Genomic DNA, 11,919 nt, shown 5'->3' with positions numbered 1-11,919 from the left:
AGCATTCATCAATTTAGAAATAGGCCATAGGGTATTTAAAATGCCTTTCCCAATTGATAAAGAGGAATAGAAGATGGAATTTTGGATTCATAAGCAGAAACTACCTATTGCAGTAACTACATGTTAAGGACTGGTCAATGTAAGCTGGTCACAGTTAGGAATTCTATCTCACCCATATCTGAATCACCAATATCTAGTATAATTGCAGACCTTCTTTTTCTTTCCCATTCTTCTTTTCCTTTTTTCTTCCCTTCCTCCAGTTGTGACATACTAGTTTGGGGTCTAGGAGAGAGGTAGAGCTGGAAATGTGAGTTTGAAAGCAGTCTGAATATAAATGGTATTTAAGACTGTAGACAGGAGGGAGTTACCTAAGGTGAATGTTTAGAGAAGTTAGAGAAGGAGACTTAGAGGAATAGTCAGTAGGATAGAAGCAGGATGTGTTCAAAGAAGCCAAAGGAAGTGACTTAAAAATAGGGGAGGTGGGGGCTTCCCTCATGGTGCAGTGGTTGAGAGCCCGCCTGCCGATGCGGGAGACGCGGGTTCGTGCCCCGGTCTGGGAAGATCCCACATGCCGCGGAGCGGCTGGGCCCGTGAGCCATGGCTGCTGAGCCTGTGTGTCCGGAGCCTGTGCTCCGCAACGGGAGAGGCCACAACAGTGAGAGGCCCGCGTACCGCAAAAAAAAAAAAAAAAATAGTGGAGGTGGTCAGCTCTGACACATGCTTATAGGAGATAGAATAAAATAAGGAATAATGCTGAGTCTTAACTCATACTGTTCACTGTACAACAGGCCAATAAATCGAGAGATGAGTTGTTGGGGCAAGGAATAGCAACTTTATTCAGAAAGCCAGCAGACTGAGATGGTGGACTGATGTCCCAAAGAACCATCTCACCTGAGTTAGAATTCAGGGTTGTTTTATACTAAAAGGGAAAGGGGTGTGGTAGATTGTTGCAAACTTCTTGGTGCCAGAATCCTTTGTTCTTGCATCTGTCCATGTAAGTCCAATCACAGTGTTCCTATAAACCTCCAACAAGACAAATGTTATACTCAATTCTGCAACTTTATATCTCTAGATGAATGGAAAAGTGTAATACCTTTAAAGGTCAACACCTTGAGAATGGGCTATCCTGTGTATTTCAGGCTATAAGCAACATTATTTTAGTGATTAACTTGCAACAAAAACAGTATAATACAAAGGTTAAAGTAAAAGAAATAGATCCAATATGGAGTCAGATTTGTCCTTCCCTGTTACAATTAGACTTATAAGGAATAAACTTAAGTTTGACAAGGTGATTACAACTGTAATTAGAGTGCTTGGGACAAACGCCTGATTGGAGTGGGATGAAAAAAATCAGAAATGAGGAATAAAGATGATGACTTCAGGCACTTCGTTCAAGAGACGTGATTTTATTTTTAAAAGTTTTAAAAATATTTATTTTATTTACTTATTTATTATTTTTGGCTGTGTTGGGTCTTAGTCGCGACACACAGGATCTTCGTTGCAGCACGCGGGCTCTTCGTTGTGGTGCGTGGGCTTCTGTCTAGTTGTGGCATGTGGGCTTTCCCTTCTCTTGTGGCGCGGGCTCCAGAGTGCATGGGCTCTGCAGTTTGTGGCACATAGGCTCTTTCGTTGAGGCGCTAGAGCTCAGTAGTTGTGGCACGTGGGCTTAGTTGCCCCATGGCATGTGGGATCTTAGTTCCCCAAGCAGGGGTTGAACCCTCGTCCCCTACATTGGAAGGCGGATTTTTTACCACTGGACCACCAGGAATTCCCCCAAGAGATGTGATTTTAAAGGGAAGCAGAGAAGTGAAGAATAGCTGGAAATTTTACATTATAAGGGGCATATTTTAAATAGTGGACAATTGAAAAACTCATTTGTAAGCTAATATGAATAATACAGCATAGAGAAAGTGAGAAATAGATGATGCAGGTAGAGGGGAAATAATTTCAGGAATAAAATTACTGTGTGGGTGAGCATAGGATCCATAGCACAGTTTGATCAGTCGGGCTGAGCTGCGTGAGCTTCTTCCATTTTAACATCAACGGAAACAGTGTTTACATGCAGGTGCACATTTTAGATTGGTAATGGAAATTTGATAATTTAAATAATTATCAAATTTGATAACTTCTGATAATTTCTGTTTTCTGATAATTTCTGTTTTCTCAATGAAATATGGGCAAGGTGAAGTGTTTGGCATGGGGTCAAAATGTTTTAAGGAAAGAAGAGAAGCCATAAAATAGTCGTTTAGGAGAGTGGAGTCTAGAATTTGTGACAAATGTCTGGTTTCAACATTGGTTCACCAGAGGAAAATGTGCAAACTGTTTTAAGCACACTTGTCTCTGAGAGCCCACACTTGGTTACTTATCAAGCACCATGTCTTCAAAGATAGGCTATATCACTTTGGCTCTCACTCAGTGTCATTTTCCACTCTGATTCAGTCACCTAGAATTTTCTTTTATCTTGCTCTTCAGCTCATTCATGCGTTTAAAAACATTTTTCAAATTGTATTTTATTTTGCATTTCCATGTGTTTTGTGTAGGAGGAGAGTCTTCCAAATGTTTTCAAGGGATATGGAAGTAGAACTTCTACTTCTCTGAATTTGTTTCATCATTTATGAAATGGGAGTAATATCTACTTGCAGAATTGTGGTTAAGTATTAGAAATGATATGTATAAAATATTGGCCCATAAAAGACAATCAATAAATAATAGTTGTAATTATTATTACCACTAAATATTATTTTGTCTAAAGAATAAAAAGACCTTGCTTCTACCCTGCTTTTTTTCCTAGATAAAGTTAGCTTCTGAAACTCTGAAACTGTATTTTTAAACAAATACTTTTTAAACAATTTTAATGTGCCACAATGTTTCTAAGTTTCTTATGTATTAGTTTGGTTGGAATATAAGATATCTTACTGAATGATAATTTTTTGTATTTTGAGTTATATAATATTTTAGGGGCTTGATAATGTAATATTTGAGAAAGAATAGACTTTAAATAGGAAATGTATTTTCTTATGAGACTTTATTCTTATTATACAAGCAAAAAATTATATTAAAAATATAATTTGAAAAACATAGTAATAACAATGAGGAAAAAACATAGAGTAAAAAAGCCAACATATAACTTGAAAGGGATTTTTGAAAACTGTCACAATATTATCCATATCCTCTTTGTCTACTAAAATATTACTGAAGACTACAATGTTTTGAAGTAAAAAGCATTATATCAATTTGAGTAACTAATACTAAGAAATGCTAATCATATAATTTTAGTGTCAGTCTGGGCTTTTTTTCCCCCCGAATTAGAACAGCCATTACTACACTTGGTGTTCTCTAAAGGAATATAACTACCAAAATCAGTGTTCAATGCTTAAAGGAGAAATATGAGACACTGACATAGTGAATCTTTATTCCATATCTTCTTCCATGTTGCTCTGCTCTAGGACATGCATTTCTGTTTCAGGTAATAACCCATATTCATTCAGGAAAGATTCCACATCCCCAGTAAAAAATTCTTCGGCAAACTGTTCAGCAACACTAATGAAATTGCTTATGAGTTCCCCACCTTTGTAGACGAGCAGTGTGGGGAGTACATCTGAGGAAAAGCGGTCCCCAGCACCTGTATTAGAAGCTTTTATTTTACAAAACTTGACTGTAGGGTATTCGGCTGCAAGGCATATTAAGCTACTGTTTAGAGCCTCACAGCCCTTAATACCATCTTCATAAATGTGAACAATGATTGTGATTATTTTCTGCTCCTTTTCAATGGTTTCCAGGAATTGCTCCCCAGATTCCAGCTCATAGACAAACCCATATCTAGGCCCGAAACTCAGCTTCTGGTGCATATCCTGCATACACTGCCTACGGTATTTACGAAGGCAATTTTCATCTTCTTTTTCTCTGTGGATTAGCTCATATTCTTGAACGCTCATCTGGAAATAGATGAAAGAAATGATAGAGATCATTCAGTCAAAAATTTATATTCCTTATAATACCAAACCCATTCGCAACTTAAAGAGTTTGCATTGGCTGTCCCCCCTACCTCCTGAGATGGCCTTCTCCTTCACCTCATTTGTTCAAATGTCACCTTCTTTGATTATTCTACCTAAAAGTGTCCCTGCCCCACGCTTTCTGTTCTTTATGCTGGTTTATTTTTCTTCATAGCAATAAACGTTACTTGATATTATAGTATATGTTTATTTGTTTCATTGTATAATATTAGTTTTTCTAACTTTTATGCTGTATGGGGGAAGAATTTAGTGTCTGGCACATAATAGGGGTTCAGTAATTATTTCATGATTAAATACATGCATAAGTATTGCTAAATATAGTTGAGCTATGAGATGGTCATGAAGTGTGCCACTTTGGGTAAAAAAAATCCAGCAAGGTCTACTCTAGAGTGACTTTCATAAAAGTGTATACACATATGCATGCATGCACAAGTGCCTGTACACGCACTTAAATGTGTTTCCAACAAATGCTTTTGGACATTATTTTCTCCTCCACAAAAGTTGTGAAAAAGATTTTTTCTTATCACTTACTAATTTTTTTGGAATATGTAGGATGGAATTTAAGAAAGACAGCTTTTTGCTACTATTTGGAGTTCACCAGATTAGCCAAAAGACCAGCAGCATCACCATTACCTGAGAAGTTCTGGGAAATGCACATTTGGGGACGCCACCCCAGATTTACTGAATCAGACCCTGTAAGTGTGAGGCTGAGTGAGACATGTTTAAACAAGCCCTCTAGGTGATTCATATGCACTGGTTTAGGCTAAAATGAGAAAAGACCTAACTTCTGTCTTCCAAGACAGCTACTTTTCACTGAAGCTGGAATATAAAATTACCCGCAGAGCCTTTCTTAGTAGCTATGTCATTATTAACTTAGTCAATAGAATGTTAAACACCCTTTCCCTTCACATACATACACACACACACACACACACACACAGAAGATATAAAGGAGTGATAATGGGACATAGTGTGACTAAGAGATGTGGAGCAGCCCAGAGCCAGGGAAGTTGGACGACTCCCAAATTTATGGAAAATCTACTATGTCTTAGACAATTTACATAGATTATTTTTCTTAATCTTCACAATAAACCTATCAGGTAGTTTTTTTACAGAAGATACTGAGATTAGGTAGAAGTATTTGGTGCTTTCATTATTTCCTTCTCTTGTTTCTTCCTCCTATATTTGTTTTTCTAATGTCCTCATTCTTATTGTATTCTGCTTTAAAATTATCGTTCCAACTTAATTTGTTTTAATCCTAAACATTGTTAAGTGTTTTATATAATTTTTAAGTTGCTACCATAGTTCTGCTAATTTAACAGGCTGAACCACAAAATACTGGTTTACATATGCATTTGAGCATTCTTATGAGAACTTGTTCCATTCACATCTTCAGGCAAATAGATATTTAGGCATTCAGATACATTTCTAAAGCTTAACCTTAAAACAATATTTTTAATCATTATAATGTCTCACATTTGTATAGCATTTTACATGTTTCAAAATACGTTCTCATTTATTTTCTCTTCACATCCCTTTAAAACAAGTGAAGGAGGTATTGTTATAGTTCCTCAGGTAGGAAAATTTAATTGTCTCATCCACATCTCAGTGAAGGAACCAAAATCTGAAAACGAGATCTTTTTTTTTTTCCACCTCCCTCACAAACATTTTTTTTTTTTTTTTTTTTTTTTTTTTTTGACGATAAATGCATTTCATCATTTATTTAATGTTTAAGCTCTCGCACTAGATTTTTACAAGCTGGTGAACACTGACAAATTATTTCTCCCACAGAACTATAACCACATGTTCCCGGACAGTATAAATATATGGTTGAGCTGACATTAATACACATCACCATTTTATCAATCACATAATAAAACAAATTGTCAAGTATCCAAAAATTAAGTTACACAGCTCAAAAGGCATATAAAATATTAAATGTCTGCTCAATTCATTAGCAGAAACCCACTTTGTTTTTTTTTGCAAGAAAGGTTGGGAATCACACTTAAAAAAAATAAGTTGGTAAACAACTTCAGATAAGTTTGAAAAAAAATTACAAGAATTTCAGAAATTTTATGATTAAGAATTGTTTTAGCTACAATAACAAAGTATTTCTACCTTTTAAAAAAATATTTACTAAATTAAAGCGCATATTCTACATGTTCTGCACAAGACAAAGGCAACATTTTACTAAAAATACTTAATAGCCCCCTCCCATTCCTTTTTCAGGCCCTCCCTGTAAGTTGCACCCCAAAGTGCAAACATTAAAATTAACTGTAAGGCTTTTTTGTCTGGAGACATTAAAGACATGTGCTTCTGTACAATGTAGATTTTCAAAACGGAGGTCTTCCATGACAGCACAAAATGAGATTTATAGAAAGACATTAAATAATCACTGGTAAGACTTGGTTAATTAAAAAAAAGCAAACGAGCAAATCGGATGTATACTGGTATGACTGTGGAAGATGTAAACATACTGTGAGCAAATAACCTTATAGGCCCTACTTTCTATGTTTGAAATGATGGAAAGAATAAAACACATAAGGTCCAGAGTTTTCATAGTTCCTGGGATTTTAGTTCGACATGATACTAAAAACAACAAGAATTGTGCTGGGTATTTTGGCACCTAGTCTTTCTAAATTTCTTATATACTGATAAGAATCTGGCATGGAAACAGATTTAAAGACATGAATGACTCCATACTGCATGATTTCAGGAAAAGTCAATTGGTACAAACGATAAGCACATTTTAAATGCTGAACAGCAAGAATCCTTTGCTAAGTGTCCAAGTAGGTTGATCTTAACCCAAACATAGAGGGTGCAATTCTGCCAGCCTTGTGGCCTGGTAAAACTGCGTTTCAACACTCCTATGGAAGCTTCATCAGACTTCACCAAGCCAACATGCTGGCTAACATGTACGACAAATCCTGTCCTGTCTAGGTTCCACTTCCAAGCAATGGCATCAGGCACCCCAGTTTTACTGAATGCAACAGTTGTTTCTATGACCATTGGAGTCTTTGAAGCGCAGCCGCATTTTAGGACGATACTTCTCCAAATACAAAAGTTGCTTGCTGTTAAAAGCTCCTCGCCGCTTTTGTCTGATGAACTGTACTGCATCTTCGTATTTCATTCCACCTTCAATTAATGCTAGGGCGACAAGCACTGGAGCTCTCCCAAGGCCTGCAACACAATGAACGGCAATACAACAACCAGGGTCTTCACGAAACTTAATTTTCACAAGACTTAACCAATCATCAACAATCTGGTTAGATGGTGGTGCGCCATCATCAAAAGGCCAATCGAGAACATGGATGCCTTCTTTCTCCACAAGACTAGTGTCGTACGTTGCTTCACATACTCTTACTACTGTGGTAACTCCGTACTTCTTAAGTTCCTCTATAAATTTGTTTAAGGTCGCATTAGTTGGATTGTGTGTAATAAGAAATCTCATGTTCTTGTAAGTGATTTCCACAGGAGCTGGGCGGTTCATTCGAGCCATGTTAATTTAGTTAAAAAACACTCAGTAGGGTTATGAAAGAATTTAAAAGACTGAATACAGAAATGACGCAAAGAAACTGAGTCTACTTCAATATACTCCACTTGAAATTCTCAGTGCTTTTGAGTATGAAGTTGGGAGTAATGGGAAACGAAATGAACCTCCTGACAAGAAGCAGCAATTCTTCAATCCAGTAATACTGAGGCAAGAGAAAGGAAGTGCACTGAGGTTTACCCCATCCAGGTCAGAACTCCTGTAAAGAATGCTCCGTGGATTTCAATTCAACACTTCTGTGTCCAGGTTCACCACTCTTATGGGGGCTTCTTGGTGGAGTGGTAATGAATTTCTACAGTTCACTTGTCTGCATAGAGGTCGTGCTGTGCCTGGCAGTAATCTCCACTGCCCTTCAGAAACTCCATAAATGTGTGACCAAGAACACCACAGAACTGCCTCTCTCCAGCCTGTTCTCTTGGTGTAGGTTTGGTTATCCCAACAAAGGTCCACTCTTGTAGCTTCACTCTCAGGGCACCGAATCCTCACAAACATTTTATTGCATTAATTTTTTTTTTTTTGTGGCTGCTCCAGGTTTTAGTTGCAGCATGAGGACTTCTTAGTTGCAGCATGCAGACTCTTAGTTGCAGCATGCATGCGGGATCTAGTTCCCTGAACCCAGGCCCCCTGCATTGGGAGCACAGTCTTACCCACTGGACCACCAGGGAAGTCCCTGAAAATGAGATCTTAGATTTGAAGATTTTTTACAATGGCCAGAAGCCTAGAACCAAGAATATTTCTGATGCAGAGACTGTCTGTTGAGAATCAATATACAACAATCAATATACAACAACTCATATATGCTGGTTTGGAGATAAATAAACCACTAAAGTGATTTTTCCTCACAATGAAAATCACCTTATGGTTTCTTTTAGTATTTCTTTAGTATTGCTGTTGTTTTTATATAAATAATATGTGCTAATTATAAAGATTCAAAACTGAACTAAAAGCTAAAGGAAGGAAGTAATAAATACTGAAATTTTACCACTCTGATACTGTAAGATAATCTCCATCAAGATTTTAGAGATCATCTTTTCATATTTCACTTTTTTATGTATGTATGACATACACATTATATAATAAGAAATAAGTGAGAATTTTAAAAAATGCTGCTCTTAAAAAAATCATGGATATATTTTTTTCATAGTGTGGCTTATTCTGCTTACCTTCTTCCTCCTCCTTGAAAAGGAGGTTGAGAACTGTCAATCCCACCCTTCCAGTTAACCAATACTGTCAATTTGGTGAGTGTCTTTCCATACTTTTCTATATACATGCTCATATAATCATAGAAGCATAAACACATATACAGTGTTTGTTTGTTTTCCATTGCTCTAGAGAATGGGATCATATAACTTAAAATTCTCTGTATCTTGCTTTCTCATGTTGTGGAACTACCTCTACGTCAACTCATGTATTTGTAACTCATTCTTTTAACAGTTGCCATGTATTTCTTAGTATGGGATGACTTTATAGGCATAGGCGTTTACTGCATTTCCTTTTTTTTTCTGCTAATACAAACAATACTATAATAAAAACACCCTGTAGATTATTTATTTTTTATTTCTTCTTATCTTACCTTTCTGCTGAATCTTTCTTTTGAGTCTTTGTCCTCTCTACTCTGAGGAGAAGACATTTGTCTGAGAATCTCCTTCTTGCTGGGTGGGAATGAATTACTATCTTCACTCTCCAATTTAAACTTTCTCCAATCATTTATTACTCCTTTGGGTCCTGGAATAAAATTTAAAACAAATTGTTTTCCTTTTTACTTTCCAAAGGACTATTTACACAATTGATATTTGTATAAGTATTGCCATGGGCATAGACTTGCTATCTTCTGTATCAGAAAAATTATCTTATTTGGGCTAGAAATTTCTGACTGCCTTGCTCATAGAAATGTTCTCCCACATTAATCTTGTTAAGTGGGTTTTGACTAAGAATCTTTCTATAACATCTGTGTTAATGAAAATACAAATTATGCACTTTGAACTATTGGAAAAAAATGTGGGTAAAGATATTAAAAAATTAGAGTATAGAGAGGAAACTAGAATTTTAGAAAAATAGTACTGTCATTAAATAAGAAAGGAACTTCAGCAATAAACTAAAATTGGAAACACACTATTTTTTGTTTGTTTGTTTGTTTTTTGTGGTACGCAGGCTTCTCACTGTTGTGGCCTCTCCTGTTGCGGAGCACAGGCTCCGGACGCGCAGGCTCAGCAGCCATGGCTCACAGGCCTAGCCACTCCGCGGCATGTGGGATCTTCCCGGACCAGGGCACAAACCCATGTCCCCTGCATCGGCAGGCGGACTCTCAACCACTGCGCCACCAGGGAAGCCCTGGAAGCACACTATTAATAAAGGAAACTAGGATTTTGGGGGAAGCAGATTGAAATGTTATCAAGATCCAGAGAACAATAATGACAATAGTACTTAAAAGACAACCAGTAAGAGGGAGGCCTGACTTCAATTAAGACTAAAATGGCTTTAAGAAACTTATTATATAACCATTCAATTCTTTCTAAGATCCTAAGAATCTTTTTACAAATAGAGAAAAGATGGAATTTTCAGATTTAAGAATATTAATTAAATCAAGGATGATCTAACTGAAGTTCTGATGTTCAGTTGCCCTGATAAATAATAACAGTGTTTGGAAGAAGGTCTAAATTCTTGAAAATACGGAGTTTTAAATATCCTTCACTAAAATTTAGCCATATCCGTACTTTAATATTGTATTATGTATGTAGATGTATTCTCTCTCCCACATATTTCCTAATAATTTTTATTTATATAATAACAATATACAATTTTAATATAAATTTATTTATATTAATTATGTTCAATCGATTTTTTTTACTTACTTGCGTAGTCTTCATTTTCCAGATGTGTCTTCTGCATATACAAAATATGCATGTGTATAGTATGCGTTTATGTGTGAAGTAAAGAGATTCCCTTTTTTTCCTCTTTTTTTACAAATGGTAGTATATTATGCACGCTTCTGTTCACTTTTCCTTTTTTTACTTCATAATATATCTTAGAGATTTTTTTCACATATATACATAAACATCCTTTTTTAAAAATGGAGACATGGTATTCTACTGTGTAGATATTAATTTACTTAGTTTCTTATTGATGTAAATGGTTGCTCCACATTTTTTCTCTGACATATGATTCTGAGTGAAGAACCCTGCACATACATTTTTTTTCCTCTCTGTTCAGGTCTACATATAGGTAATGGTCATAAAATTTCTTGGTCAAAAAGCATATATATTTCTAATTTTAATATTGCTAAACTACCTTTAAAGAGGTTGTACCAATTTACACTGCTACCAGTAATGTATGAGTATGCCTCTTTCCAAAGTGTGATATTAAACATTTTTACTTTTACAAACCATGTGAAAAAAATGTATTTCACTATATAGTTCTAACTTTGTAAGTGCCTATAAAATTTTTTTTCTAAATAGTCTATTCTATATTTTGCGCATTTCTCCATTTGGTGGTTGGTTTTATTCTTATTGATTTGTAGAAATTTTAGTATATATTAGGAAATTCACCCTTTGTCAGTTAGTTGCAAATGTTTTTCCTCAATTTGTTAAAATTTTTTTGGATTTTGCTCCTGATGACTTTTACCAGACAGCAGACATTTGCTTCCCCCCTTCCTCCCTCCCTCCCTCCCTCCCTCCCTTCCTTCCTTCCTTTCTTCCTTCCTTTCCTCATTTCTATAGCTGAATTTATCAATCTTCCTTTATGGTTTCTTGGTTTTGTGTCATACTTAGAAGGCATTCTAAACACTGCCACTATGAAATCAGTTTTCATGGATTTTTGTTTAGTACTCATATGAATTCATTCAAACTCAAATTGACATCTAATTAAAACTGTTCTAAAGGTATTTGATTTCACATTAATTTATCCAGTCAAATATTTTTTAGATGATTCCATCAACCCATTCAAAGGTATTACTTAAATTTCATACTGAATAGTGGCAATAAGAACATTAGAGATCTCCAGATCTAATTTTAATTTTATAATTATATTTTTCTTTTAACTTTGCTTACCTGTGTGTGTGGCCTGTCCTTCAGAGTCTTCCTCCAAACTTTGCCTTTTGGCTTCTTCCATTTTAGAGATTCAGATTCGATATAATCTATAGGATAAACAAAGAAATAATGACAACAGATGAATTCTAGGAGAAATATATGTATATATTCTGCTACCAGTTTCCATGTAAGTTAAGGGTTATCACTAAGTGATGCAGTGTTTAGTTTTCTATCTACCTTGTAAAAGCACATTAATTTAATATTTGTGTCCTTAAAGATATTTGGACCTAAGAATTTTACATAATTTATAGTTTGTCTTTTTTTACTTAAA

The 11,919-nt window shown here is 35.6% G+C and overlaps 1 protein-coding gene and 1 pseudogene across 2 annotated transcripts; both read right to left on the bottom strand.

Moving 5' to 3' along the window:
- Nucleotides 1-3,410: 3,410 nt before the first annotated feature.
- On the bottom strand, nucleotides 3,411-11,670 carry PDC (phosducin; the record flags this gene model as incomplete). Its single annotated transcript, XM_079728519.1, has 3 exons — nucleotides 3,411-3,935; nucleotides 9,137-9,288; nucleotides 11,610-11,670. 3 exons carry the CDS (start codon nucleotides 11,668-11,670, stop codon nucleotides 3,411-3,413), a joined length of 738 nt encoding a protein of 245 aa, XP_079584645.1.
- Nucleotides 6,310-7,512, bottom strand: LOC307049174 (protein tyrosine phosphatase type IVA 1-like; annotated as a pseudogene). The gene has a single exon. The product of its transcript is annotated as a protein tyrosine phosphatase type IVA 1-like (transcript).
- Nucleotides 11,671-11,919: the final 249 nt, after the last annotated feature.

This window comes from Hyperoodon ampullatus (genome assembly GCF_949752795.1).
Source record: "Hyperoodon ampullatus genome assembly, chromosome: 2".
Classification (NCBI taxonomy): Eukaryota; Metazoa; Chordata; class Mammalia; order Artiodactyla; family Ziphiidae; genus Hyperoodon; species Hyperoodon ampullatus.
This window is presented reverse-complemented; position numbering and strand designations above follow the sequence as displayed.